Genomic DNA, 24,965 nt, shown 5'->3' with positions numbered 1-24,965 from the left:
ATTGGATTTATGGATCCCCAAACATGATTTTGGAAACCAGTTCTCAAATTTAGTCTTAATCTCTCAATTTTCATTGAAAAAAAGAAGATGAAATCATCCCAACTCCGTACACTGCCAGCCACCGGTAGACCAGGGGGTCGGTGGCCTTCCTCTATGTTCCTGCTCTCTCTCTAATTTGATATAAACCCAAAACTCTTTTGCAAAATGTTTACCCAAATCTCAGTTTTCTAACACAGGTCAGGTCAGGCAGAAGTTGTTCTAACGCGAGGGAAAGGTTAATAGGCAGGTGCAATGAGTAACATAAGTTCTGACAAAACCGAACTTAGTTGTTATCATCTCGTGAAAGTTAAATCATTTTCATGTAAATTATTAGAAGTGCAAACCATGCAGAACCAAAACAGCTAGTGTTAGCTACAATGACAAGCGCATGCGGAGATGACCAGCCACAAAAATGTGAACTTGACAAAAAACAACTTGGATAAAAAGATTGATTTGAACGATAAATTAGAATGAGAGAAGCTATTAGAAAAAGACAAGTCGGTTCCTCTCCGATTTCACAGCACATAACAATACAACAATTGAAGAAGATATCCCTTCTTCTAAATCAACAATTAAGGGCCTAAAACGTATCTGGTAACACTTCCACGATAGAATCCAAAGTGAAGAATATAGGTCAGGAGTGCACAAGAATGGGCTTTACCTCATTTTTGTCCCACCAAATCCCCTCTTAGAGGCAAAGTGACTGTAATTTATGCAAAACTATTCTTCGACATCCTCATTTGCCTGATGTCCCCCATCACTAGCCTTGGCTGTTGCATGTTTCCTGTGTTTCTTGCTCTTAGCTTTCTTGGCTTTCATGCGGCGTTTTTTCTCATTGGCATCAACCCAGGTATAGTCCAATGGTATGAGGAAAGGGTCAATCTCATCCTTATATCGGTGGCTATCGCTGTCACTTGATTGCCCACCACGACCCCCTCTTACCCATGATATCCATGACGAGGATCCTTCTGATTCCTTTGACTTTGCATCCTGAAAATGTGCTGGACTGGAGAGAGGGGTTGAAAACTCCTCCAATGGCTGAAGCTCCTCAAATTTCGTAAAAGTTACAAGAACTCGTATTGTTGGGACAATTGGGATAGCAACCTGTAGTAGGGAAATGCAACGTTAGGTTGACATTCAAAGGCTGAAGAAAGATTTACACGATGCAACTCTTTCAATTAAAATTGAACCCTGCGAAAGAAAGATTAGTCATGCAATATCAGTTTGAAGGGACTTGTTTCAGGACAATTTTTTTCTTTTCTGGTGCGATTAATTAAAAAGCACAGTACCTGCCAAACACAATAGTCGACCAAATATGACTTGAAAATGGACCATTCCCAACCAACAATAAGGCACAAATCAAGGTTCAGTATCCAAATAATCATTTAGAAGCTTTGGACCACTACCAACTATAACAATATGTTCATTAGCCTTTGAATGAATCTTATTCCTAAACTCATGAAAACTTTTACTGGTTTATGAAACAAAAATGTTATCAGGTGATTTATTATAGAATTTTTATTTTTATTTTATTTAAAAAAAGAGGTGATTTATTATCGAAAGTGGATAGCATGACCTAATCAACAACAAAACTGCATAAACAAACAATGGAAAATAGATTGAAACAATAGTCTATAAAGCTAAAACTTTTGGATTACCTTGACAGGAAAAGTGCCATGGGGCAGTTTAGTAGTCAAAAGCTCCCTGAGTCTCCTTATAGCCTTGACCTTGTTTGCTAAGATGTCTAGTAAAGGAAGAAGCTCATCTGTTTTCAAAGGGAAATCTGGTGTCAACCACAAGACAGGCCTCAGACCCTTTTTGTACTCACTCTCATGCTTAGCATCACTAGCCACTTTCTTCTTTTTCTTCTTACTGTTTTTATCTTTTCCTTTCTTAGCATCTGCAATATCATCTCTAGGAAATTCAGATGATGGTTTTTGATGATCAAGTGATTTCTGGTTGCCACCTTCTGGGGCCAACTTTGAGAACTTCTTCAAAATCCTTGGATCTTCAGAATCATCATTTCCCTTTGAACTTTTCTTGTTCCAACCAAACCAACTCTTCTTCTCCTTAACAACACCGTTGGATTCACAATTCTCATAGGATCCTCCCAAAGCATTTTCATGGCAGTCAGAGACCTCATCCTCACAAGCACCATCTGAGTTCCCTCGAAGTGCAGAATCCAACTGCATTTTTTCCTCAGCAGTCAATACATCATCATATTCATCATTATCACCCCCATTTGCCACCCTTTCTTCATCGTCCACTGCAAAGAGCTCCTCATCGGTCATAGCACCAGGAACCCGCCTTGACTTCACACTAACCATCACGTGAAGCATATCATAAACTTTGGCCTTCCAATTTCCAACCATCTCGGTCCTCTCTTGTCGCCTCCAATTTAAATGGGGAACAAGCTCAGCCTGAGTAACATCAATGCCTGGCCTATACATATTTGTCTGTGACATCAAGGCCACTTCATGGGCAACTTCAGCTTCGGTTGGTTGGGCACCAGCTCCTTCCAAAGCATTTGTGATTTCTTTCTCCTTATGTGCAAGAACAATCAAAGAACCAGGTGCCAAATTCACATTACCATCATCTGAAGAGTACCCCTCTCCAAGAAACAGAAATGTTTGATCAGACCTTTGAATTCGAAACCCATCAAAGCCAGCAAGGGTCATGTCAGCTCGAAGATTAGAACCACGCTTCCAAATGCGGTAAGTATCCGATGGGGCAATTCGACCAATAAATGGGATGACTGAGCTCTCAAAGTGAAAACTTATCTCCATGTAAAAATCACGAATACGGGCCGTAGAGGCAACAATACGGGGAAGTCTACGACACCATTTAGCCCAAGCAAGGGGCTGGTAGTGCCGTGCAATAATCATAGCAATTGCTTCCTCTCTAGTGCAAACGGCTTCTTGGAGAGCACTCCAACCATTCTCGTTTTGAAGACTCCAATCAGCACCAGCCGCCATCAAAATCTCAGCTGAGGTTGGGTCACGGAGACGCACTGCTAGATGAAGAGGAGTCTCACGACCAGGAACATCTCGGCGATCAATGACAGCTGAGACAGCATCAGCTCGGAGCTCAGCCTCAAGAGATTCGGCTTCGGTGCTTACTTCACTGGCCTTGGAAAGCCGAGGGAGGGTAGAGATAATGCGCCTGAGGGCAGCATAGTCACGGCGTGCAACCGCCAAATGAGCTGGACTCTGGGAATATTTAGAAAAATCTTCCATTGATTCTATGGATTTTACTGTTCTCTCAGTTCCGAAGCTAATGTTGCTTTCATTTTTCATTTTTGGAAGTAAAACTGAAAACAACTGTTCTCATATCTTCAAGTTTCCACTTCCAAGAACCACAAACGACGCCTAGGGTTTCACACCAACAAAATCTACCAACTTAGGATTCTTTTTACTAGTGTTTAGCCCCATGGATTCCCAATCCAGAAGACTCAATATGAACTGAGTCCGGATAATCCGCTTCGGAATCAAATCAGACTTAATTATCTCACCTTTGCCAAATCTTTAAGCATTTTTGCAGCTCAATCTCCGAATCCCAGCTATGGATCTTGAGCTCCATCATAGTATATAGAAACTACCAGACAGCCTCAAATCTGTAAAAGAAAGAAACAAGAGATATAAACAAAATCAGCTTAGACCACCGAGCGACCTTGTACAAATGAAGCACAGATTTATGCACCAATAACCCAAATTAAAAATCATTACTTTCTCTTGGTTGCCGAAAATTGTATAACAAAACAATTCATTCTATATACTCTGTATCTAACGAAAATGAAACAACCTATTATCATAGCTAAACTTAATTATCTACATTTTTTTCTCCAAATAACACCTAAAAAGAATCAGAATTTCAGTTTCAATTTATTTTATATTTCATTCTCCGAGCAACCAAATAGAAAATGACTCTCTTTCGCTCTCCAAAAATAGAACAAAAAAGCAAGAAAATACCTGGGAAAGCAAAAATGGATTGGGTTTCAAGTGAAGCTAAGCTCTCTGTTGTTGCCTCTGGTTGTTTATCTTAGGTGGGCTCCAAATTGAGCTGTAGAAGGACAGAGTGGGATAGAGGGAGAGAGATGGAAGTTAATCGGACGGTTGGTGTGGGTTTTCAGATACGGGATCTAACAGTCATGATCTTATTATCCTTCTTCTTCTGGTTCCCACAGTATTATTAGCCTTGAAAGCACAACTGCAGAGGACGTGACCCGACTCGCTCCCTGACTCAGTCCCCCACCTCAGATCTCTCTGTATTTCCAGGTTGAGTCTCTTCACTTTTGCTTTTTCTCTGTCACAGTTTTAGAGCGCCATTACACTTTTGCCTCCCTTTTGGCACTAAATTACTTCCTCGCCATCCCCGGCAATTTTCTTGTTTTGGTATGGGAATAAATTATTACAATTTACCAACTCCAGTTCCCCTATCAATAATCCTGGACCCAAAACAACCATCTCACGATATCAGTTTTTATTACTTTTTATTTTATTTTCTCATTTAGTTATAAAAGTGGTTAGCCCCACAACTAGGAGAAAAGTTGTTTCTCTTCTTTCCTAAATAAAGAAGAAGAAAAAAGGTAAAAATTTTCAAAAAAGCTTCGTTCTTTTATTTTAAAATTAAAAAATATAATACGTAGTTGTGTTTCATAAAAATATGATATATTATCTAATTTTTCTTTTAATTTTAATTTTTTTAATATAAAAAAGTGTGAATTTACTCATATTATCCTCGTTATTTCAATTCTTAATTTGTACATTAACCAATAACATTTTCAGGTAGTTTGAATATTTTTCCATTCTTAGCATTTTGCTTTATATATATATATATATAGAGAGATATTAAATTAGATAAATTGCTTGATTATTACTCTATAACACAAACCGCTCTATTAATCATGAAGTTATATCCTTACTTGACAATCCAATTAATTTGTGTGTTTTTTGTGTCTTTTTCAGGGTTTATTATTGAGTTAGTAAAATTCATAAATACATACCTTATAACTTTGGACTTTCTATTTCTACCTTATGGTTTGGATTGTAAATCAAGGATTGTTAAGATCATAAACCAATCTACATCTATTCATCATAACATGGTTTTTTTTTTAATTATCATATCATGCAATCAACCAATTGAATGTAAGGTTGTGATTATTAATATTTATTTCGTAAGGAAATTAATTACAACGTTTCGCCTTAAATTATGTCACATTATTATAATTTATAACGATGTACTAATACTTAATCGCAAAGGAATAAAATTAATATACCAACAAGTTAAGGGACTTGTTCAAACAAAACTATAGAAATTATAAAATTTATAATTGTATCCTCTAAAGAAAGAAAGGACCACCGACAGTTGCTGAGAGATTGCATTAGGAGCCTCTAATCCAATCCTCACGTTAAATTTGATTGGCTGGTATTTTTAAATCATCATCTTAGATATAAGTCCAAAATGATTAGATGTTATTAGGTTTAGTCAACGCGTTTTTTATTTTAGATGTAAGTTCTTTGACATGTATTACTTTTTTTATTGTGTCGATTTTACCCTTTGAGTAAGAAAAACACATTAAAAATCTAAATTTAATGCATTATTTCCTTGTAATTGAATTTCAGAATTTAAATTTTGAATTCTTTCCTTAATAATATTTATCTAATTTAATCAATGATAAGTAAAGACTCACATATTATAACAATTGACAAGCACCCACATGAAATTATGTACTTGACATACAACTAAATAATGTTATTATTAGCAATGAAAAAAACTTAGTGATAAATCGTGTTACCTATAAGTTATAAACATAAATTAGAAGACTACATATTAAAAAAAAGGTATATAAAATACTATTACACATTGTCGAAAATATGAAAAAATACATATATACCCATGCAATAGGCAATAGGACAATATACTTACATTATAGGATAATATATTTGTACAAAAGTATATAATAATAATAATATATCTACATAATTATTGTAGATCTCGTAATTATAATAGGAACAACTAGATAATTTTAAAAAATTAATAACAATAGATCTACATCAGAAAATACAAAAAAAGAATGTAATCCAATTTGGCAAAAAAGTCAAGGACTTATATCAACGACAACAAATTCTTACCCAACTTATGTTCTCAATTTTGGATTTATCTAAATTTTCTATTTTTGAAATGGCATGGAGTACTTGGTATCCCAATCGTACTAAGTAGTTTTAATTGGTTTCTTTTTGTATTTTAAATTCTAAAACAAAGTGTAGTTAAGGGTAATACTTAGATAAATGAATTCTTCATGTATATATACTTAAGTTTGCCAATATTATATATACTTAAGTATGGTTTTAACTAATTTATAGTTTGTTTAATTTACTTTATGTAACCGTCATGTTATGTATGAGTTTAATATTACAAATACATCGCTTCGCTCGTATGCAAGAATGATTGGAATACTTTGAATTTTATAATCAATATACATTATATGTACGTATGAAAGTGGATAGAATTCATTTCACATTCACTATCAATACAGGCTAGGCTACTAAACGGACAACGAGAACAACGTTAACCACTTTCTTCTTTGTGAAATTGTGTTGTGCCTCATGTGTACTTGATGTTATTCTACTTATCTTTCATGCCGGCGCCTCTCTTTTAAAAAAGGCTATTCTTTCTGATTTCAAATCCTTAAAGTTTGTTTCTTGTTTTTTGTATTTTGTATTTTGTATTTTATTAATGAGGCATTGGCCCTCGGGGACCATATATAATAATATATAGATATGTCTGAGGAGAGGAGAGGCCACAGCACAGCACACAGGCCGTACGAGTTGCCCTTGATGCTTCTTCTGAACTAGTAGATGGATGTTGACCCAAAAAAAAAAGAACTAGTAGATGGATGGAATGGAACATGCCTTTGCCTCTGTGGCGCGCTTCTTTTTTTCTTGGCTTTGCCCTCACGAGTCACAACACAAAACCAGGCCATGCATGGTGTCCATGGTCCCCTCCCCTCACGCATGCATGTGGCTATGGCTATTCGCTTATAAATTTATAATTGACTAAATCTAAAGCCCTTTTCTTTTTGCTTTTTCAGAATGAAAGCCCCCACACTTGCCCATATACATATATAAATCTTGCATCAGCAAATTCTTTCAGTTGTGTGTTGTAGATAAATAAATAAATAAATATATATATATATATATAGTTGAATTAAAATTAATTAAAAAGCATGCATATAGGAGGAGGAGCAGGATATGATGAAATGGGGCTATGATGATGACAACCACCCTTCTACGTATGGTAACAAGCTAGCCACCCATAATTGTTGTTTGTCACAAAAGAAAAAGAAAAAAATGATCATCTATTTCTCTCCTTTGATTTTCAGTCTTTTGCTAGCTATATGATCAAAAAAGCACTTCAAATATTTCATAGGTTGGCATTGGTAAAAATAACATGAAAAAAATATATTTTTAATCCCAAAGTAATTAGGTAAAATTTGTGAATCGAATTAGTTATGCATTTTTTTCCTTTTCTGGTTGGTGTATATATATATCTGTTGGGTGCAAAACTGAAACGAATTGCAAGAGCATAGAATAGCATAATGATAATTACAGATAACTAATTAAGAGGCTGTAGCGCATACCATCAATGGGATTGGTGGGGTGGTGGGGTGTTAAGTGTCAAGCCAAGCCAATCTTATATAAGATGCAACTTCCATTATCCATATCATCTACCCTAGACCACTCTCTGAGAGAGAGAGAGAGAGAGAGAGAGAGAGAGAGAGAGAGAGAGATTGCCACTCAAGATTTTATTTTATTTCAAGAATGACAAGACATTAGGCATCACATTAGTCGGGGTCTTTGGTTGGAAATAAGCCAAACCCCGAAACATTACACATGATTAATTAAAGGATTTTGTCTAATTCACCAACCCCATTATTTTCAACCTATTCGGTTCACGGTGCTTGCCTTTTATCAACCATTATGTCCTGATTTGAAGCTCACCCCATTTCTTGTCTAACTCCTCCAATTTTTATGCATGAGAGTGAGCAGCAGCCAGCAGACAGCAGAAGTGAAGAAATGACTAATGAGGTTGTGTTTGGTGGGTTTGTTTTTTCTTATTTTACACACACAACACCACTCACATTTGAGTTCCTTATTTTACACACACAACACCACTAATATTTGAGATACACCACAATCTGATTTCTCTCTTCTCCTACTTTTGTACATTCTTAATCATATTATTATTTTTGGACAACAGTTATATGATTTGGAGACTTTTATCTGACTGTGAACGAGCTCATAGATGATCTTGAACTTATATACTGACAGTCATATCTTGGAGTCTTAGAGTCTTTTACAATATTCACGGATCGACCCAAGGTCGGTTGTCTTATTATTGGAAAATAATTGCCAACTGACTTGGTCCATTTGCAGTTCAGGACAAGCCACGTGTAGTGTGTAGTACACGGCCCACATGCTGTAATTCTGGACTCACTGTTTTGAGGTTGGTACCTCCTTGGGTAACTAGCCCAACTCAAAGTAAACCCCACACTCAGATTTTTCAGCTCAGCCCAATTCAGCCTCCCAACCCAAAATCACATCACTCCAAAAGTGTACATTTTCTTAAGTTCAAATGTATACATACATTTTTATGGTTTCGGGTTCTTTTGCGACCCGACCCCAATAGATATTCGCATCCAATATGGATCCATTCAAATTTTGCTTTATGAATCTTCCTAAGTTAAAACGGCCTCAAGTAGATTGGATTAAACCAAATGATTTTAGGGAGATTCACTATTATACTCAATATAAAGGCTTAAATTATAAAAAAACTATACATAAAATGAACTTAAAAGATACACCCGAAACTCATTTACAATATAACAAAGAAGCTTTTAACTTCTTATAAATTACAAAACTACCATCGATTTCTTAAAATAAGCCAAACCCCAAAACCTCATTAAAAAAAACCCAAAAGACTCAATAGGACATCAAAACAAGCCCAACCCATTTACAATATAATAAAGAAGCTTTTAACTTATTATAAATTACAAAACTACTATCGATTTCTTAAAACAAGCCCAACCCCAAAACATCATTAAAAAAAACTCAAAAGACTCAATAGGACATCAAAGTAATCTAATAATCAAAATTAAATTCAATAAGGCCAACTGTCATTTTTTGAGTTTTTTTTTTGTTTGTTCATAGAAATTAAATGGTGTAGAGTTTATTTATATCATTAGTGCTAATAATGGGTATATGACTAAATATCTCATGATTTTATCTTATCCCATTACAAATAATAGTTCAGCATTTGCACCCAACACCAGATAGAAAATCAATGGATCTTCACCCTTACATGAAGCAATGAAACTCAGGACTTCCGAGCTAAAAGTTCACAGGTGATTATATCATCCATGGATGCTGAAGACCTCCCGGCACCTAAGACGGGAACAAGGTTGAAGATGGGTTCCTTGCCAGTCTTGATTATCCGACCCATTGCAGCAAGTTCATCGAATGCATTGGTGAACATGAGTGAGAGTGTATTTGCAGGCACTTGAAGACTTGTTGGAAAGTAGAACCTCAAATACTATGCAAGGAACGACACACAATGAGAATAATAGTAATGAAAACATAAAAAACAGAAAACAAAGGAGTACCTAGACAAGAAACAAACCATTGTGTCATCCCATAAGAAACCGCTCTCCGTGATAATTTTATCAAGAAGATATATGCAAAATCTTGACACTCTATCCATCTGCCACTCTGTGAGAGAATTTTGATTATCCCCTTTGTTCTTGTCACCAACTAGATGGTCATGACAGATGGTCGCAGCAGGTTCACTACTCACAGACAAAATGACTGTACATAATTTTCCAGGAACAACACATTTCTGAAAACAAGAATCATGCCACTCTGCATGCTGAAAACCCCAGTAACCAGGAGTGCTTGAGCAAGATTGCTCTTTCACATCTCCAGTTGGTTCTTCAATATCGTCTGCAACAAACAGAATGGGCTTAACTTCTACAAGGGCCCTGCAATGCCAGAAAGAGAATGGAACCTGATTATAAATTTCATCCATATTTCAGGTCGTCAGGTACAGCAGAATTACTAAAGCAATCTATCATTAGCATTTCGTAAGAATTGACAGGTGCAATTTAAGGCATTTTCTTTGTTTTTTAGAAGTTAAGGGATTTTAATTGGTAAAACTTAAATATACAGATATGTGCACGAATTGTTGAAAGAAGGATCCCACAATCATGATGAAATAAAATCAAACCAAATGAGGAGCAAGGAGCATATAGATTTTCTTCCGAATGCATAATATGAAGAAGAAAGGCCCAACATGGAGACAGAACAATACCCTTTTGGCAGATCAGGGACAAGGACATATAGAAAAATGGGATCAAATGCTTCAGAATTGGTTCCTGTATCAAAATTGAAGACCCTTGTTTGTTTAAGGAACACATCCTGCTTGTCCTGGATTTTAAATCTCTCTGTTGATGGAATTTTTGTTGAACAGTAAATGACGAAGGCAATAGCTGAAGTAGATATTGAACAGTTAAAGCATTTAGCCACTGCTTCACTGTTTTCAAGTGCTTTTTCCAGCTCATCAATGGCGCCTCCTTGGCATAATGTCATTGTGGGAGGGTTGAGTCCCAACTGTCCAGCCATGTGAAGTATCTCCTTATGCAAAGTTGCCTGGAAGCAAACAAATTGATTGAAATTAAAAAATCAACCACATTTTTTAAATTAATGGAGTTTTGTATCACGAAAATATGCTAAACTATTGTTTTTCATTTTTAAATAAAAGTATAAGGAAAGGTGCTCAAATGGGAAACACTGAGCAAGGCAAGTCTCACATCCAAGCCAATACGGAATCTTGTTTTCGTTGACTGAAACTTATTGATGACATATGTTTTTACCTGGCTATATGGTCCAATACAACTGGGTGCCCAACAAGATATACTTTGTACATGTAGAACTCTTTTGGTATGGTCATTTGCCACAAAAACTTCCATGTAAGCACTACCTAAACCCACTTGCAACAAAGGCAGTTCAATTGTACTGCGGGATGGAACTCCAAAAGGACACTTTTCCTGAGTTATATATCTCACATATGTATCATTTGCTGTAGCAAACTCATTCATATCAGCAATATAAAGATGAATATACAGAACATTTTCCCAACCAAAACCATTTTCTACAAGTAGTGATTCAATTTTCTTTAAAACAGCCTCCAGATCTTCTTGCAAACCTGTATATTTAAAACACTAGTAAATTGTAATCATACTATCTGAAGGGCAATACACTGGCAGGGAATACAACTGCAGAAGTATATTTCATTTACTGTTTACCTGTGGAAGTTGTACATGAATCTTGCAACCGGGAACAAATAGAAAACGTATCACCCTTTTGTGTTCTTGAAATGTGAAGTTTATGTTCAGCAAGTTCAACCAAATTGTTAACTGGGGCATCATCCTGGCATGCAGCATCACATCCTTGGGGATGGTCTCCTTGCACTTCACATACAAAACCCTTCTTCTCATGATACATCTCATGGGTTTTGTCACTGCTTCCCAAAGAACAGGATTGTGCCTTATTTTCCAAATGAAAAGCCAAAGGATGAAGCACCCCAACTGGAGCTATGGAATCTGTTGAGTGCAGTATAACTTGAAACTCATCCAGCACGATTCGAGCGTTCTGTAAATTTCAAAATTTTGTAGAAGGCAATGATATAAAAATTAAAATCTCCAAAACTTTGTAAAATGCAACAAGTGACCTAAATTTGAACTTCCAAAATGTGATGAGAATACAGTATACAAGAAAAGTAGGGATAATACCTTCCAGTAATTAGCAGACATTATTGATTGGAAAGAACTAAAATTTCAAGCAAGGATAAAGCTAAGTAATACATTTCAGATTCTGCACACTGGTATGCACACAATGGGCATTTTTGAGCACCTGTTATGTACAACTGAATCTATTCTTGTAATTTTGAGGAATGGTATGAACTTACAACAAAGAGAGGGCAATCCAGTGTCAACGTTTCATATTCCCCTCCTTCACCGCATACATTAATCCCATACAACCTACCAAAGAATAGAAGATTAGCAAATACAATGAAGGATACTGGATAAATTTCTGTTTAGGGGTTTGGGGTGAGTTGATGGTTCTGTGGGATCTCCATAGTGGCAGAAAATATACAATATACAACATCACCCACCACCCCCAACCCGAACAGAAAGAAAATAAAGCACGGCATACTCTTTCAACTTATGCAGATAGGGCTGCAAGGATGCCATTTCTTTGCCCAAGTGCTTTGAGGGATCCAACCCCATGGCAGCAACCTATGACATTCAAACAGTATTAGGCTCCAACTCCAAAAACATCAAAATAAACATGCAAGTCATTTGAACTAAAAAAACAAATGTTCAACAATAAACTTTACCTTCACTGTAATCGCCACAATCCCATTAGTTATCTGGTTGGCAGAAAAAGTTTGTGAGTTAAAATAATCTTATCTTAATGGACTGCATTCATGCTGCTAATAAACAAATTACCATTTCTTGAAGAAGCAATGACTGATCTTGTTTCCACAGGTATGCTAGAGAAACAAGCCCTAACCTAGAACAGACACTTTCCACCCGCAGCCTTTGATAGTCTGATGCAATAGCACCGGACGATACGCCTGTGACAGAAGGGATCTGTCTTTTCACTTCATTTAACAAAAAAAACATATCTTCAACTTCATCCCCAAGAGTCATTCTATAGCTAAGTTTCTGATGCCTACATAATCCACAGAAGCCATGGGAGAATAAAAACATGCTTGACACAATCAAGCAATCAAGTGGATATAAGAATTCTTACAGGAAGGAACTTTGTCAACAATAATAACAGAGATTTCTACTTCTCAATCTAAGATAATTTGTTTTACCAAATTTCCTTCTTAAAAGTCTTGCCTTGTGGATCCTTGGATTTGCCTTCTGAACAACGGAACTCCCATGCATTCTGCATAGCTGACAACTATCTGGTGTCCAACCTACGGAAAGTAATGAATAGCTCAAGAATCACATTGCCAGCTTTCCTTAACTTTAAAGTTTAAACCAGACAAATGCATCTTCACAACTTAGCTCTTCATATTAAAAGAATAAATATTTGAAGGAAAGAGAGACTTACAGTTTGATACATGTAGCTATCAAGCTCGTCCACCGAATCATCAGCAGGCATCAAATTTGCCACTGCAACAATCTGAGTAATAACAAGCACAGATGAGTCTTCAAACTCCGAAAGATGGCATTTAAAAAAATATATATATATATATTATTTTTTTTCATTTTCTGCAAACATATGAAGACAGAAAGCAGAGATAGAGGGTGCAACTTATTATATTCTTTGTTTCTTTCTGACAAAAAGAAAATTAAAGTTGGAACAAATAGTTAAGCTCAGTTCAGCAAGAGGTTTTGGGTAGGTAACTAAGCAATAAAAATTGCATTTTTATGAAAGAAAAATAGATACAAGGCGAAAACAACATGAAAGAAAAGGAAGAGTTTAATCTTTCTTTCATGTTCCTGCGTTTTTAAGGGAAACAAAACAGGAAGTGGTGAAACCTGGTGGCCATATTGGATACATTTCATCATGGCATAACAGCTGTCTTTGCCGCCGCTTACTAAAGCCACCACCTTCATATCTCTGCCTGCTGCGATATCAACACCGGCGGCTGCACCAAGTTTACGGTTTCAGGTTCTCTGTGTGTTTGGGGAAGGCCAGGGTTTTGCGTCTGTGCGATTGGGCGTTTAGCTGCACAAACCTCCCTTGGTTGAGTGAACTGATTGGACTTGGATTGGACTTAGACCCAGAAAAACCAAACGTCTTCGTTTTTTGTTTAAATTTTACATATAAGTTTTTTTTAAAATTTTTAAACATTTTATTTCTCAAGTTAATTATACTGAATTTTATAATAATAAAGGATCGATTTGAACTTCATCCCAAAAATTTGGGATTTTTTAATGTAAGTTGAAACCTTAATTTCACATCACCAGTACGATGCATATGCTAATTAATATGCTAAATGGCTGGAACTCAATTTCCTATACATGAAGGTTACCCGTAGAAGATAAGCAAACAGAAAAGTAGCTTTTGACTTCCTGGTTTTTAAAACAGCGATGCTTTGTGCAATGAAATTGACACGAAAGTGCAGTTATTAGAGTCATGAGCTTCTGCAGTTTCCATTGAAATTTCCATCTGCCTGCATTCAAATTCGACAAAGTATTCCAATTGAATTTTCCATCTGCCTGTAATCACGGGTTCCCTAGCTTTTTGTTTGGGTACCGAAAAATGGTGTAGATAGAATGGAGGCGAGCTAAAGTGGCATCCACTCAGAACATCAAGTCAATGCTTACTAACATAGAAAATATCGAAAAATGAAACCAAGAATATCAATTGATAATAACCAAAATCCAACTCAAAATTTCTTAACAAAGAAAGTCTAACACCACCTAATAAATTTTACAAATGAATGTATTTTTGAACAACCAACCACTATAACAAAAATAAATAAGAAACTTAAATAAGTGATATCTTACAACTTGAGGTAACAATTGAACCAAATATAGAGAGGGAAGAAAGGGTGGCTGAATGTTAAGGATGTTATTATCTTTCAACTGGACGTGGTTAATCATATCATCTTTGAGCAGGCAGCTATTCCGCATGCTACGATACGGGGCAATGGGGCTTGCACTCTGCCCCATCATTTGTTTAATTCATGAACACGCAGACCATTTTTTTTGGTTTTTTTGTTTTACTGCTGGCACAAGGTACCCCGACACCGCCAAGTTCAGAATTTTCCGTCAATAAAGTGTAGGTGTCACAACTGCCACAGTTTGTTCAATATACTGATTCTATGAGTCGTCAGTTCTGTCTGATTGCCAGTTTAAGAAGAATCTGAAATTTCCTAGTCTATTCCTGCAAAGAAATACAAATGCAAAGGTGAAATTTCCATAGGTAATGGAGACAAGAAAAGAAATTATGCAGAACAATAAATTCATCATTTGATGCATTGGAACTTGTGATCCATACAAAGTAAGTTATGATGTTTGATCTGAGAGAGTCTACGGACTTAGGATTGGTGTCTCAGCTAGTATCCCAAAAATCAAATGCAACACAACTGAAAGTATCCATGACTGCATGTGAAGTCAAACAACAAATCTTTGTGATGATTGCTCATAAGTTGTTTAGGATCTGCACCTATGGTTATTGTCATCTGCTTCAACTATATAATTTTCAGTCTAAGAAACTGAGGCTAACAAGATGCTTCCCATCAGCCCATCACACAAATTCACCATAATTATTTTAGGGAACTCATACTCGTTTTAGAACTTTAAGAATCTTTACCCAGGGAGGATATTATGCCATATTCCACACCTAGCTTGCACCATCAAAAGAAAAGGTAAAAATAAATAAAGCTACACCAAATTTACTACTTTACCCGAGTTGAACTCAAAAGGGAGCTTCAAGCGATTCGTCCCAAACTTCAGCACTTCCATTGGAGGCATCTTCAACATCTTCTTCCATAGAAAGTCTGATATATTCTCTATGTGCAAACCGGTCCCACTCTGTCAAGGTTGGATTCTCGCGTTCCTGTACACATCCAATATCAGCAAGACAGTCATCAACAATGGTAAGGCAGTCCGCTAATCTAACATTTTTATCTGGACTCTTCCAATTTCAAATCATGAAAGGATTATTTGTTTTATGTACCTGACGAATAAGAAACGGATCACGAGTTTCAAAGGCCATGAACTTGTTAAGGTTGAAAAGGATGTTGAAGACACTTCCTGAAAGCTTACAGCCTTTCAGGTCACGGAGTGTGATATAGCTCTCATTCTGCAAGAACAAAACTTCATGTCAACCACAGTAAAACCATATCTAAATAATGGTGCGTTTGGAGAAACATGCATAAAAGATTCCTAGAATTCCATTCTTTTATACAACTTTCTTTAAGCAATAAACCTAAAAGGAGGAGAGGAAAGGAGGGGGGTTACTCAAATATTGTAAGAATTGGAAGGCAGAATAATGTGTATAAATTGGTTAGTCTTGCTTTTGATTGCTCATGTACAAGTGAGCTTTATCTCTTTTATAATGTATTTCGATAAGGACTACATGTCCTCAGCCTAGTACATCCAGGTTTTGTTAATAAACTTCAGTTTATTCTCCAAAAAAAAATAAGAAGAAGAAGAAGAAGAAGAAGAAGAAGAAGAAGAAGAATATAACAATAAAAAGGAACAGTCAGAAAAAGGTACAAATAGGAAAAGGCAAACCTCTGGTCCAATCATGTCAATTATCTGGCATAATATATCCTCAAAGAGAACAGGCTCTTGGGCCATGCATTCCATTCTATGCAATTGCTCCTCATAAAAGAATTGCAGTTCATTACGTGTCAGAACTCCATTTCCATCCAAATCTACGCACTTGAACCTAACAAGAACAATGTAGTGTCACAGCTACTAGGCAGCTGATAGAATAATTAACTGAATAAAGTTAAATCAAGAAGAAGCTCCATCCATCACTTTAGTAAACTGAGAGCACACATTCAATTACAATTAATTAACAGCTAACGGTAAGAGGTAAAGATATACCAGAACTCAAGGCTAGGCTCGGACGATTTATCCTCCTCTGACAGAATGAAGTACACAAAATCTTGATATCCCATCTTTCCCTCAACCTTGCTAGTAAACTTTCTTGCAACCTGGAACCAAAAAAACTCATTTAATACATAATCAAGACTGCATGTTTTTGTCTTCCTGTTACAGAGAGAGAGAGAGAGAGAGAGAGAGAGAGAGAGAGGACCGAGATTTAAGCTTTTATTGAAAGAAAGGTTTTTCTTGTAGTCGGTCTGACACAAAAGCTTCATGACACAAACCTGAGAAAATATTCTGTCAACAATCCGGTAGGTAAGTGCATGGTTACCATATCTTATCAGGTTCTCTTTGTCGATAAGGAAATCATGGTCCGTATCCAGCTCCCAAAACTTGCAGTATATAACATAAAAATGCTCATAAGAGAAGTACCTGTAACAGATAATATAAGAAATAAAGGGGTTAGAAGAAGACCAAAAAGTTTTGATATCAGATATTGTACATAAAGATGCAGCGAGGAACACACTCTAGCACACTATTCCATATTGTGTGAAAGAAACGAGACATGGTGATTCCTCATTTTACTGCTCACACTTTCAAACACAAATAAGTCCCTATCCGGAATCTTTACCTCAAAACCTTATTGATGTCCTCTTCTTCATCCGCATGTTGCATTGCATCAATCAAGTTTCCACGTTTCAGCTCCCTGAGGGTGAGATGACCGTTCCCAGATCTATTTATGTAGTAAAATATTCTGTATATTACAGTTTCAGCTGGCCCATTGCAATATTATCTCACGTTAAGGTTTGCATCATGCTAAAGTTATTGCATCAATCATAACCAGAGAAAAAAAATGGAATACCAAAACAGTATAAGGAAAAGGCTAATTATAGGTGGAGAACAAACCGTATCTTTCTTGAAACTCAGGTGTGCTCTGTAAGAACTCCAACCCTGGATGAGTTGCCAAAAGTTCTCGAAGGACAGGTTTAAAGTCATCCTGATATCAAACAGGAGTAGGATTTAGGATAGTAGGCAATGCATAAATTGCATTTATCATGATTCATATTTGTAGAGATATAAGGTTGTACATAGATCTGTAATAAAACATAAAAGGAGAAGAAGAATATAAAACAAAACAAAAACCTGAGTAAGGTACTTGAGATCTGGTTGCTTTAAGATTGAATATATTTGAGTAGCTATATCCATCGTCAACATGTTGCCATTGACCCAATAATCAGTAAATGTATCCCTACAAACAAATTAATGGAAAAAGTAATAGCATGGACATAAAATAAAACGCAGTAGGGCAGACATGGACTGGGGTGGGGGTTGGGGTAGGGAGCACACTTTGGAAACTACATTCGTTCACAAGCAATAACAGAAAGTGAATAATACCTTGTTACAAATCCAGTGCTATTAACATCAATCTTTCGGAAAAGAGACGTGGAGAAGAATGAAGGCAGCTTGCAAACTTCCTTAGCAACTGATTTAAATTCTGATATACCAGGGAGAAAATTACAGCTCATTCTAGTAATACCACATAAACTCATATCTTACGTATATCTCACCTTGCATCTGCAGTCCGTCCACGTTTCCAGAGAAAAACTGATTTATTCTAAATAAACATTGCTCCTTTAGTTCATTTGGAGGTGGGCGACCATTTAGAAAGTAAAACTGCAAGTGGTAAAAAAATCCAAGTTTAAAAAAATTACTAACCTTCTCCTAAAAAAAAATCATTACACCTAGTTAAGTTCAAATGAAGCAAGTGCATAAGAAATTATATAGCAAAATAGTAGCACCAGATTGCCGGAAAACATCAGGATTTGTCAAACCTGAGGTATCAATTCTTTAACTGGCTCACTAACTACTTTCAGGGGAGAACCTAAATTGGAAGGGCCAGTCCTCTGTTTCATAATGCGAGGGGAGCCAGATGAACTTCTTGGTGACAGTGGTGGTGCACTGCCTGCTGGAAACATGGAAGGCAAAGCATTGCCTGCAGTGGCATGCGGACTAGACGAGTTGCCATGGACAGTTAAGGGTCCACCTGCCTTTGCTTCAGCGAGCAATTGTGTCACCTGCAGTCATAAAGGCAGGAAACATGAAATAATTATCATGCACCACAAAAGCAAGAAACAATGCATAGGATATACAGCATACGTTTCCTAATTAAAAATTCTTAAAAAGTGCTTTAAAGCATTCATAATTACAAACACCGCGCTTACATTTTACAAATTTTATCCCTTTTTACATGACTGAAATGTGCCCTATTATGCTTCTTCAATCACAATGACATCGTTTCTGAACAAATTCAATATCATGGGCAGGAAAATGACTATATACAAGAATAAATTCCGCACCATTATTTCCAGCTCACATTATTTTCACACATTAGCACAAATACATATACAAATCCATGCAAATTTTATGTGTTCAAAACATACACATACAAACAAATAAATTATTATTTCAATATTTCAATAGAAAAAAACCAAGCTCATCAATTCAATAAACAAAAAATGCAGCCAGAAATTCTTTGAAACCCAATAAGATGCAAAACCAATACAATGCAAAAAAACAAACAATTTCAAATTTTGAAGACTAAAGGGGTTTTTAAGTACCAGACGGTTAGTTTCGGGAAGCGAAAGCCACTGCTCGAAGAGCGACTCGACGTAGCTTGGATTCGATTTGAGGGCCAAAGGGGACACCTCCGTAAGTTGCAACAACTCGGCGTCAAACGACGCCGCATCCACCGCGATTTCCATACTCATCGATACACATATACAGATCACAGAACCCTAGATTCAGAATTCAAAGCCCAAGAGCTTTATAAAAAATTAAAAAAATTGTTTCAATGCCTTTTTATGTGATTGGAAAAGGGTAAGATTTGAAGTGGAAGAAACACCAGATCCTTGAGGTATTGAAGTGATTAGCGAGAACGGGAAAAAGCGAGACTAAATGAGAGAGATTTTCTTCGGCGATTGATGCACTTTTAGCTCTCAGAGAAAGAGAGAGAGAGATTTGTAAAATAGCAATAGCAGCTCAAATTCTAACAAAAAAGAAAATGGGAAAAGGCTCGGAGAAGAGAGATGTATACGTGTCCCAATGGTTTAGGCTTAACGTGAAATCACCTACGACCAGTCCCATAAGTTTTCCTTTGCAGCTTATTTTGACAAACAAATGGAAACCTTCCACCTGGTTTCTTTCATGAATTTACCTTTTTGTCCCACTATATCAGATTCGAAACTGATCACTCACAATGTTAATTATCATCCTCCATATGCAATAAACACTCTCATTTTCCCTCGGCTTTTTCTTTGTATTTCTCGGCAACCAAACACAAAACCATGAACGAAGACGAGCTGCGTTCCGAAGCAAAAATGGTCGATCTTCTGAATCAATTCGAACATATCTTGGAATCCGATCCTCACATGTAAGTCGTTCATACTTTTATGTAGCAAAGAATCAAATGATAGCGGGTTTTGATTCTCTGTTTTCAGTGATGCAAACTTCACGTTTGCTAAAATGCCCAGCATAATTCTTTTTCATAGCTAGTTTTTATTGGTTGCTTGGTTGTGTGGCGGAGCCACCATGGGTCACTGGGGTCAATCGACCCCTTGGAAGGGAAACCGTGAAAAAGGCTGCGGAGGTCCTGGTGCGAGCTTCGCCATGTTTCAGCAGCAGCAGGCGAGTTGCCTAGCTGGTTGGTATCATAGAGCTTCACACGCCCTGCATTCATGGATTTGATGAGCTCAATGGACCGGTTTGGAGATGGAAAATTGTTGCCTAGGTGCCCCTAGTTTATGCCAATTTTGCTTGAGATCTCTGCAACTGTCAAGTGGAAACAAAAAAGGAGTTAATGGAAACATTAAAAGGGGACGCATATTTAGCAATCAGCAAAGTGATGATTTTAATTTATATGGTCTCACAAGCTTACATGAAAGACCCAGGAGAGGAAACAGAAACCAAAGGTCGCATTTGGTCTCTTGCTTTTGATCCTTATAGAACTGGGATATATGGTTTTGCAGCATAGAGCCATCTCTCATGCATATTTACATCTTTAGACCCCAAATGAAATAATGTTGGAACTAATGGTTTTAGAAAGAGGAGACAGAATGCACAAGGTGTGAGTATGTTAAAATAGAGCTGAGATTAGATAATTTAAATGTCCATGCAAGAAGTTCTAATTTTTCAGATTAGCTGAGTGATCTTTGTGAGAGTGCAAAAGAAATCTTGATTTCTTTTGTTTAATACGCGGCCAAAGAAGGAGTAGCATAGAAACAACTTACAAGTGATCAAGTGATATTGATTCATAAAGGAAAAGGCAAATATTGCATATTATATATGAATTATAATGTTATCGTTTCATTTTTACAGGTCTCTTTTGTCTAAAAAATATTTGTGAGCTTTTACATGTCGACCCTCAAAAGTAAAATTCCTGGACCCGCCAAGTATACTCATTCTTTTGCTTAAATTTTTTAAAGTTTATGCTTTTGGTGTATTTGTATTGTGGGTGCATTATGATTTTGTGTATAGCTTCTCTTTTTTAAAGGGTTCTCCTATATGTTTTTGGAATGTGTGGTTATGCCACTGTCTTATATATTGTATTGCCACTTGATTGAACCCAGCGATGAGGTGGGATTTGTTCACCCATGCCAGTTTTTCCAGCTGAACGAAGAGGCAGGTCATTCCTTACCCTCATCTGACAGCTCAGCTGATGGAAATTCGGTTTTTTGGAATGACGATCATAAGTTGGGGATTTCAACACAAGTTCTTCTTCCATTGTATAAGGCATCTAAGGATGCGTTTATGACAGCCAATAGACAGTTTAAGGAACTGAACAGCACCTCTGATGTATCTGGGGTTGAGAATTCTCTATGTACCTCACTATCTTTGGATGACAGTATTGAAAGTGCCGTCATGAAGCATAGCAGGGCTCTTTTGTTGCTAAGTTGTGATTTCGGCACTGCGTGGCATTCCAGGTCTTCCTTCTTTTCATTTTTGGTTCAGTTATACTTGTTTTCTCTTTGCTATACTTGTTCAAACATACTTTTTAAAAAATATAAAATCAAATATGCTTGTGAATTAAACTTATGCCCTACCCGTACAGAATCGAGGATCATGATATGTTTATTTGTTATCTTATGCCCAATTCATTATGTGTGTGTGTGTGTATTTATGTTTTTGAAACAGTGTCATGGCACCTACTTGATTTTGTATATTTGACACAGGAAGCTCGTGGTGTTGGAGAAGCATAAGCTCTCAGCATTACTGGATGAACTTCTCTTGTCAGCACTTGTTCTTTCATATTCACCTAAGTCTGAGTATGCTTGGGGCCATAGGTAACATTTTAACAAAGGTTTTTTTACATTATCTGCAAGAAAAACATTGACAAGTGTAGTTGGTTATTGCCTTATGGGTACCGCCATAGTTGACTTCAAGAAGACATATAGGGAAAATCTTTTTTTTTCTCAACTGACTGCATTGATTTATATATGCACACGCATGTTTAATAACTGGTGTGAAGTTTCTTATTTATAAGTATTCAGCTAGGTATGGTTTAATCAAGTCTCTCGTTATAGTTATTTATTTATTTATTTTTCCCATATAATGGCTTTAGACTCGAATTTTATGAACATATCGATCATTGCAGGAAGTGGGTTATCAAATCAATTTCTGAAAAGTGTTCAACTCTGCCAGAGATTGTGACCAAAGAGTCTGAGCTGGTGGAGAAAATAGCTGAGGTTTATATTCAGTTCAGGGAACTGCATACTTTTAATTTACAAAGGTTTACTTGAACTTTATCAAGATTTATCATCACACGTGTTACTTGTGGTCATTCTCTTTATTGCTTTCCTAGAGAAAACAACACAATTCTTATAATCTGTCCATGTGACAGTCAGCTTGTCAGTGAAATAAGGTTTCCAATTAAGCTGCCAATTTTTCTGTAGCAAACTAGCTGATAATATCTGTAATTCACTCTCTTTGTCCAACATAAAGCAGAGTGTTCATGGATAGCAATGGTTATTCTTTATGGCAGTCCACAATTTCCTTAGGTGTTTACTTCTTTTATTGGGTAAATGATAATTTTCCCTGTCATTGTTTACTATTTTATAATTAGAATATTTCTTTACAGAGGTCAAAAATGAATTACCGTGCATGGAATCATCGTTGCTGGTTGGTTTCCTACATGACAAGAGAACAGGTTAGATCTCATCAATTTTTTTTTCTCTTTTGTGGGGGAATAATTCAGGTTACCTTCTAGAACTCTTCATATTGTACTGATGTGAACAATTCTGAGCCAAATTGGACTCCTATAAATTTGAAAAGTGCCAGAAGAGAATTCTATGCTAGCCTTTGATTCTCAAAAAACGTGAATCTGATTTCCTCTGCTAAAACTGTGACACATAAGTTTTTTGGTTTCATTCAGTTTCTTATTCCAACATACATACTTATATTACAGGAAATCCATTTTGCTTCTTGGGGGTAATGTGAACTGTATGCACCCTAAATGTGTGCTTGCTTGCCATTTCTTATAAAGAAAATGTGTGCTTGCAGTTGCTACATGAATTAAAGAGATCCAGACACTGGGCCAACTTGCATGTTGCTGATCATAGTTGCTTCCATTATCGTAGTGTGAGTCTTTGTTTTCTTTTGTTTTGCCTCCTCATTAAAGATTCATTGATCATAATACCATGGTATGATCTTGGCAACAAATTTTTTAAATGTGATCTTAAATCATCTTTTCCTTAAATAATGTATAAATCCTCACAAAATGATGTTGCCTCAGTTTGATGTGGAGTTAGTGTTCTTTTGTATAACACTAATTTTGATTGATAGCTAATCATTGTAATTCTTCTTACATTTGTGTGCATGGAATTAGCAAGGCATAGGTTTAAAAAAGAACACACTGCTCTTCATTGTGGAACTAGCAAGTTCAAACGAGCTGGACTTTAATTCCCCTCACGATCCTTGTTTCAATTGTTTTGCAGCAGCTAATGCTTAAGATTTTAGAGGACCAATGCTATGAACAAGAAATATCATCTTCTGGTTACAGTGTTGAAATATATCTACTGTGGAAGGTACAAATCTTCTTTCATCTCTTTTCGACAATTTATGACACCGTCACTTTCTGCAGGCAAGCATTTTTTAGATACCTGGCCAGTGCTCTGTTACTTACATGAACGTTTCTCATTTATTCTTGTATCAATAATATCAATTTTTGTCTTTTCCTTTTATTTGAAATTACATTTGCATTCACTGCTTAACAATGTGGGCATGATAGGATGAACTTGATTGGGATGAAATGCTGATAAAGCGCTACATAGGAAGAGAGGTGGGTGATACACATCTCGTAATTGTAAAAATATTTTCCAGGAACACGGTAGACTTCATTTCACCCATTATCTTAGCCCCCCCTGAGTTTTCATTTCTGTGGTATTCACTGTAAACAGGCTCTATGGCTTCATCGCCGCTTCCTTTCCTTATTTTGGATAAAGCATTTCTTAACTGATCACACTGGTCTGTCCAGCCATGGGAAGCAGAAAACCAGCATGAATAATGACTTCAGCGTATTTATGGACAATGAGTTACATCTCCTCCACTCCTGCTCAATCATTCCAGATAATAGCTTTGATGATTACCAAGCACAGGCAATGCATTCTGCTACTTACATGTTATGGTTGATTAAGGTAATGGAAATTTTCCTCCATATGCAATTTGTCTTGACTTTACACAGTCCTCTTTGATCAAGTTGCCTGGATGCTTATGTTACTCTTACCTGCATCAGCAAATCCCTGATTCTTGTCGGATTGAATTACAAGAGAAGCTCAGAACAGAAAATCTGAAAGCCCTGCTGAATAAGGTGTGCCCAGAAAGGTCCTCAACTTGGGATTGTTTAACGGGCTATGTTGAAGCATCTGACCATTAAATGAGGGAGAGTTAAGACCCTGGATCAATTCTTAATCTTAACCAGGTAATCCGTTATTTTCTCCCCTTTGGCGCTGGAGAAGATACTGATCTCCCGATATGTTACATCACCTTTTAATACATACGCCCATATTGTTAAAGGATGTTGTATTATCTGGATTGCTGAGTATCAGAGCAGCTTTGCAAAGAACTGTGTTAACGGATGTATCCAAAATTTACTCTACTAATTTCGCGATGTATAAGGAAAGGATATGTCAGAGACTCACAATAAAATCATGGCATGTTAACGGACATTTTGTATCACGCAGACTAACAAAAACATTCCTATATTGCGGAATTATAAGAGCAAAATTGCGAATGA

The 24,965-nt window shown here is 36.5% G+C and overlaps 4 protein-coding genes across 11 annotated transcripts; 1 reads left to right on the top strand and 3 right to left on the bottom strand.

The window, feature by feature from the left end:
• Nucleotides 1–522: 522 nt before the first annotated feature.
• Nucleotides 523–4,364, bottom strand: LOC103318704 (Ankyrin repeat family protein). Its single transcript, XM_008220113.3, has 3 exons — nt 4,008–4,364; nt 1,698–3,652; nt 523–1,143 (listed from the first exon to the last, which is right to left on the bottom strand). The coding sequence occupies exons 2-3, from the start codon at nt 3,333–3,335 to the stop codon at nt 760–762; spliced, it is 2,022 nt and encodes a 673-aa protein (XP_008218335.2). The 5' UTR covers nt 3,336–3,652; nt 4,008–4,364; the 3' UTR covers nt 523–759.
• Nucleotides 4,365–9,300: 4,936 nt separating this feature from the next.
• Nucleotides 9,301–14,165, bottom strand: LOC103318703 (endoribonuclease). 5 transcript variants are annotated; one of them, XM_089043485.1, is made up of 13 exons: nt 14,149–14,165; nt 13,652–13,841; nt 13,221–13,292; nt 13,004–13,083; nt 12,605–12,830; nt 12,493–12,525; nt 12,309–12,391; nt 12,061–12,133; nt 11,399–11,744; nt 10,967–11,298; nt 10,405–10,742; nt 9,718–10,075; nt 9,301–9,630 (listed from the first exon to the last, which is right to left on the bottom strand). In XM_089043485.1, the coding sequence occupies exons 2-13, from the start codon at nt 13,727–13,729 to the stop codon at nt 9,415–9,417; spliced, it is 2,235 nt and encodes a 744-aa protein (XP_088899611.1). In that variant the 5' UTR covers nt 13,730–13,841; nt 14,149–14,165; the 3' UTR covers nt 9,301–9,414. The 5 variants fall into 5 exon arrangements, with proteins under 5 accessions (XP_088899611.1, XP_008218334.1, XP_016646825.1 ...); XM_008220112.3 differs by lacking the exon at nt 14,149–14,165 and having other exon boundaries at nt 13,652–14,002; XM_016791339.2 differs by lacking the exon at nt 14,149–14,165 and having other exon boundaries at nt 12,979–13,083; nt 13,652–13,720.
• A 290-nt stretch (nt 14,166–14,455) lies between these two features.
• On the bottom strand, nt 14,456–19,736 carry LOC103318702 (serine/threonine protein phosphatase 2A regulatory subunit B''beta-like). Its single transcript, XM_008220111.2, has 13 exons — nt 19,297–19,736; nt 18,511–18,753; nt 18,247–18,352; nt 18,074–18,173; nt 17,822–17,927; nt 17,585–17,675; nt 17,310–17,451; nt 16,963–17,110; nt 16,679–16,788; nt 16,361–16,517; nt 15,801–15,926; nt 15,529–15,680; nt 14,456–15,005 (listed from the first exon to the last, which is right to left on the bottom strand). The coding sequence occupies exons 1-12, from the start codon at nt 19,444–19,446 to the stop codon at nt 15,540–15,542; spliced, it is 1,620 nt and encodes a 539-aa protein (XP_008218333.2). The 5' UTR covers nt 19,447–19,736; the 3' UTR covers nt 14,456–15,005; nt 15,529–15,539.
• A 112-nt stretch (nt 19,737–19,848) lies between these two features.
• LOC103318700 (Protein prenylyltransferase superfamily protein) lies at nt 19,849–24,895 on the top strand. 4 transcript variants are annotated; one of them, XM_008220109.3, is made up of 10 exons: nt 19,849–20,108; nt 21,304–21,657; nt 21,907–22,017; nt 22,329–22,419; nt 22,812–22,880; nt 23,234–23,311; nt 23,671–23,757; nt 23,961–24,011; nt 24,130–24,366; nt 24,465–24,895. In XM_008220109.3, exons 1-10 carry the CDS (start codon nt 20,023–20,025, stop codon nt 24,603–24,605), a joined length of 1,305 nt encoding a protein of 434 aa, XP_008218331.2. In that variant the 5' UTR covers nt 19,849–20,022; the 3' UTR covers nt 24,606–24,895. The 4 variants fall into 4 exon arrangements, with proteins under 4 accessions (XP_008218331.2, XP_088899647.1, XP_008218330.2 ...); XM_008220108.3 differs by having other exon boundaries at nt 19,857–20,108; nt 23,668–23,757; XM_089043524.1 differs by lacking the exon at nt 19,849–20,108 and adding an exon at nt 20,118–20,646 and having other exon boundaries at nt 23,668–23,757.
• The last annotated feature ends 70 nt before the right edge of the window (nt 24,896–24,965 follow it).

This window comes from Prunus mume, linkage group LG1, assembly GCF_029339155.1.
Source record: "Prunus mume cultivar Tortuosa linkage group LG1, ASM2933915v1, whole genome shotgun sequence".
In the NCBI taxonomy this organism is placed as follows: Eukaryota; Viridiplantae; Streptophyta; class Magnoliopsida; order Rosales; family Rosaceae; genus Prunus; species Prunus mume.
Note: the sequence above shows the minus strand (reverse complement) of the source record. Positions and strands in the feature narration are given on the sequence as shown.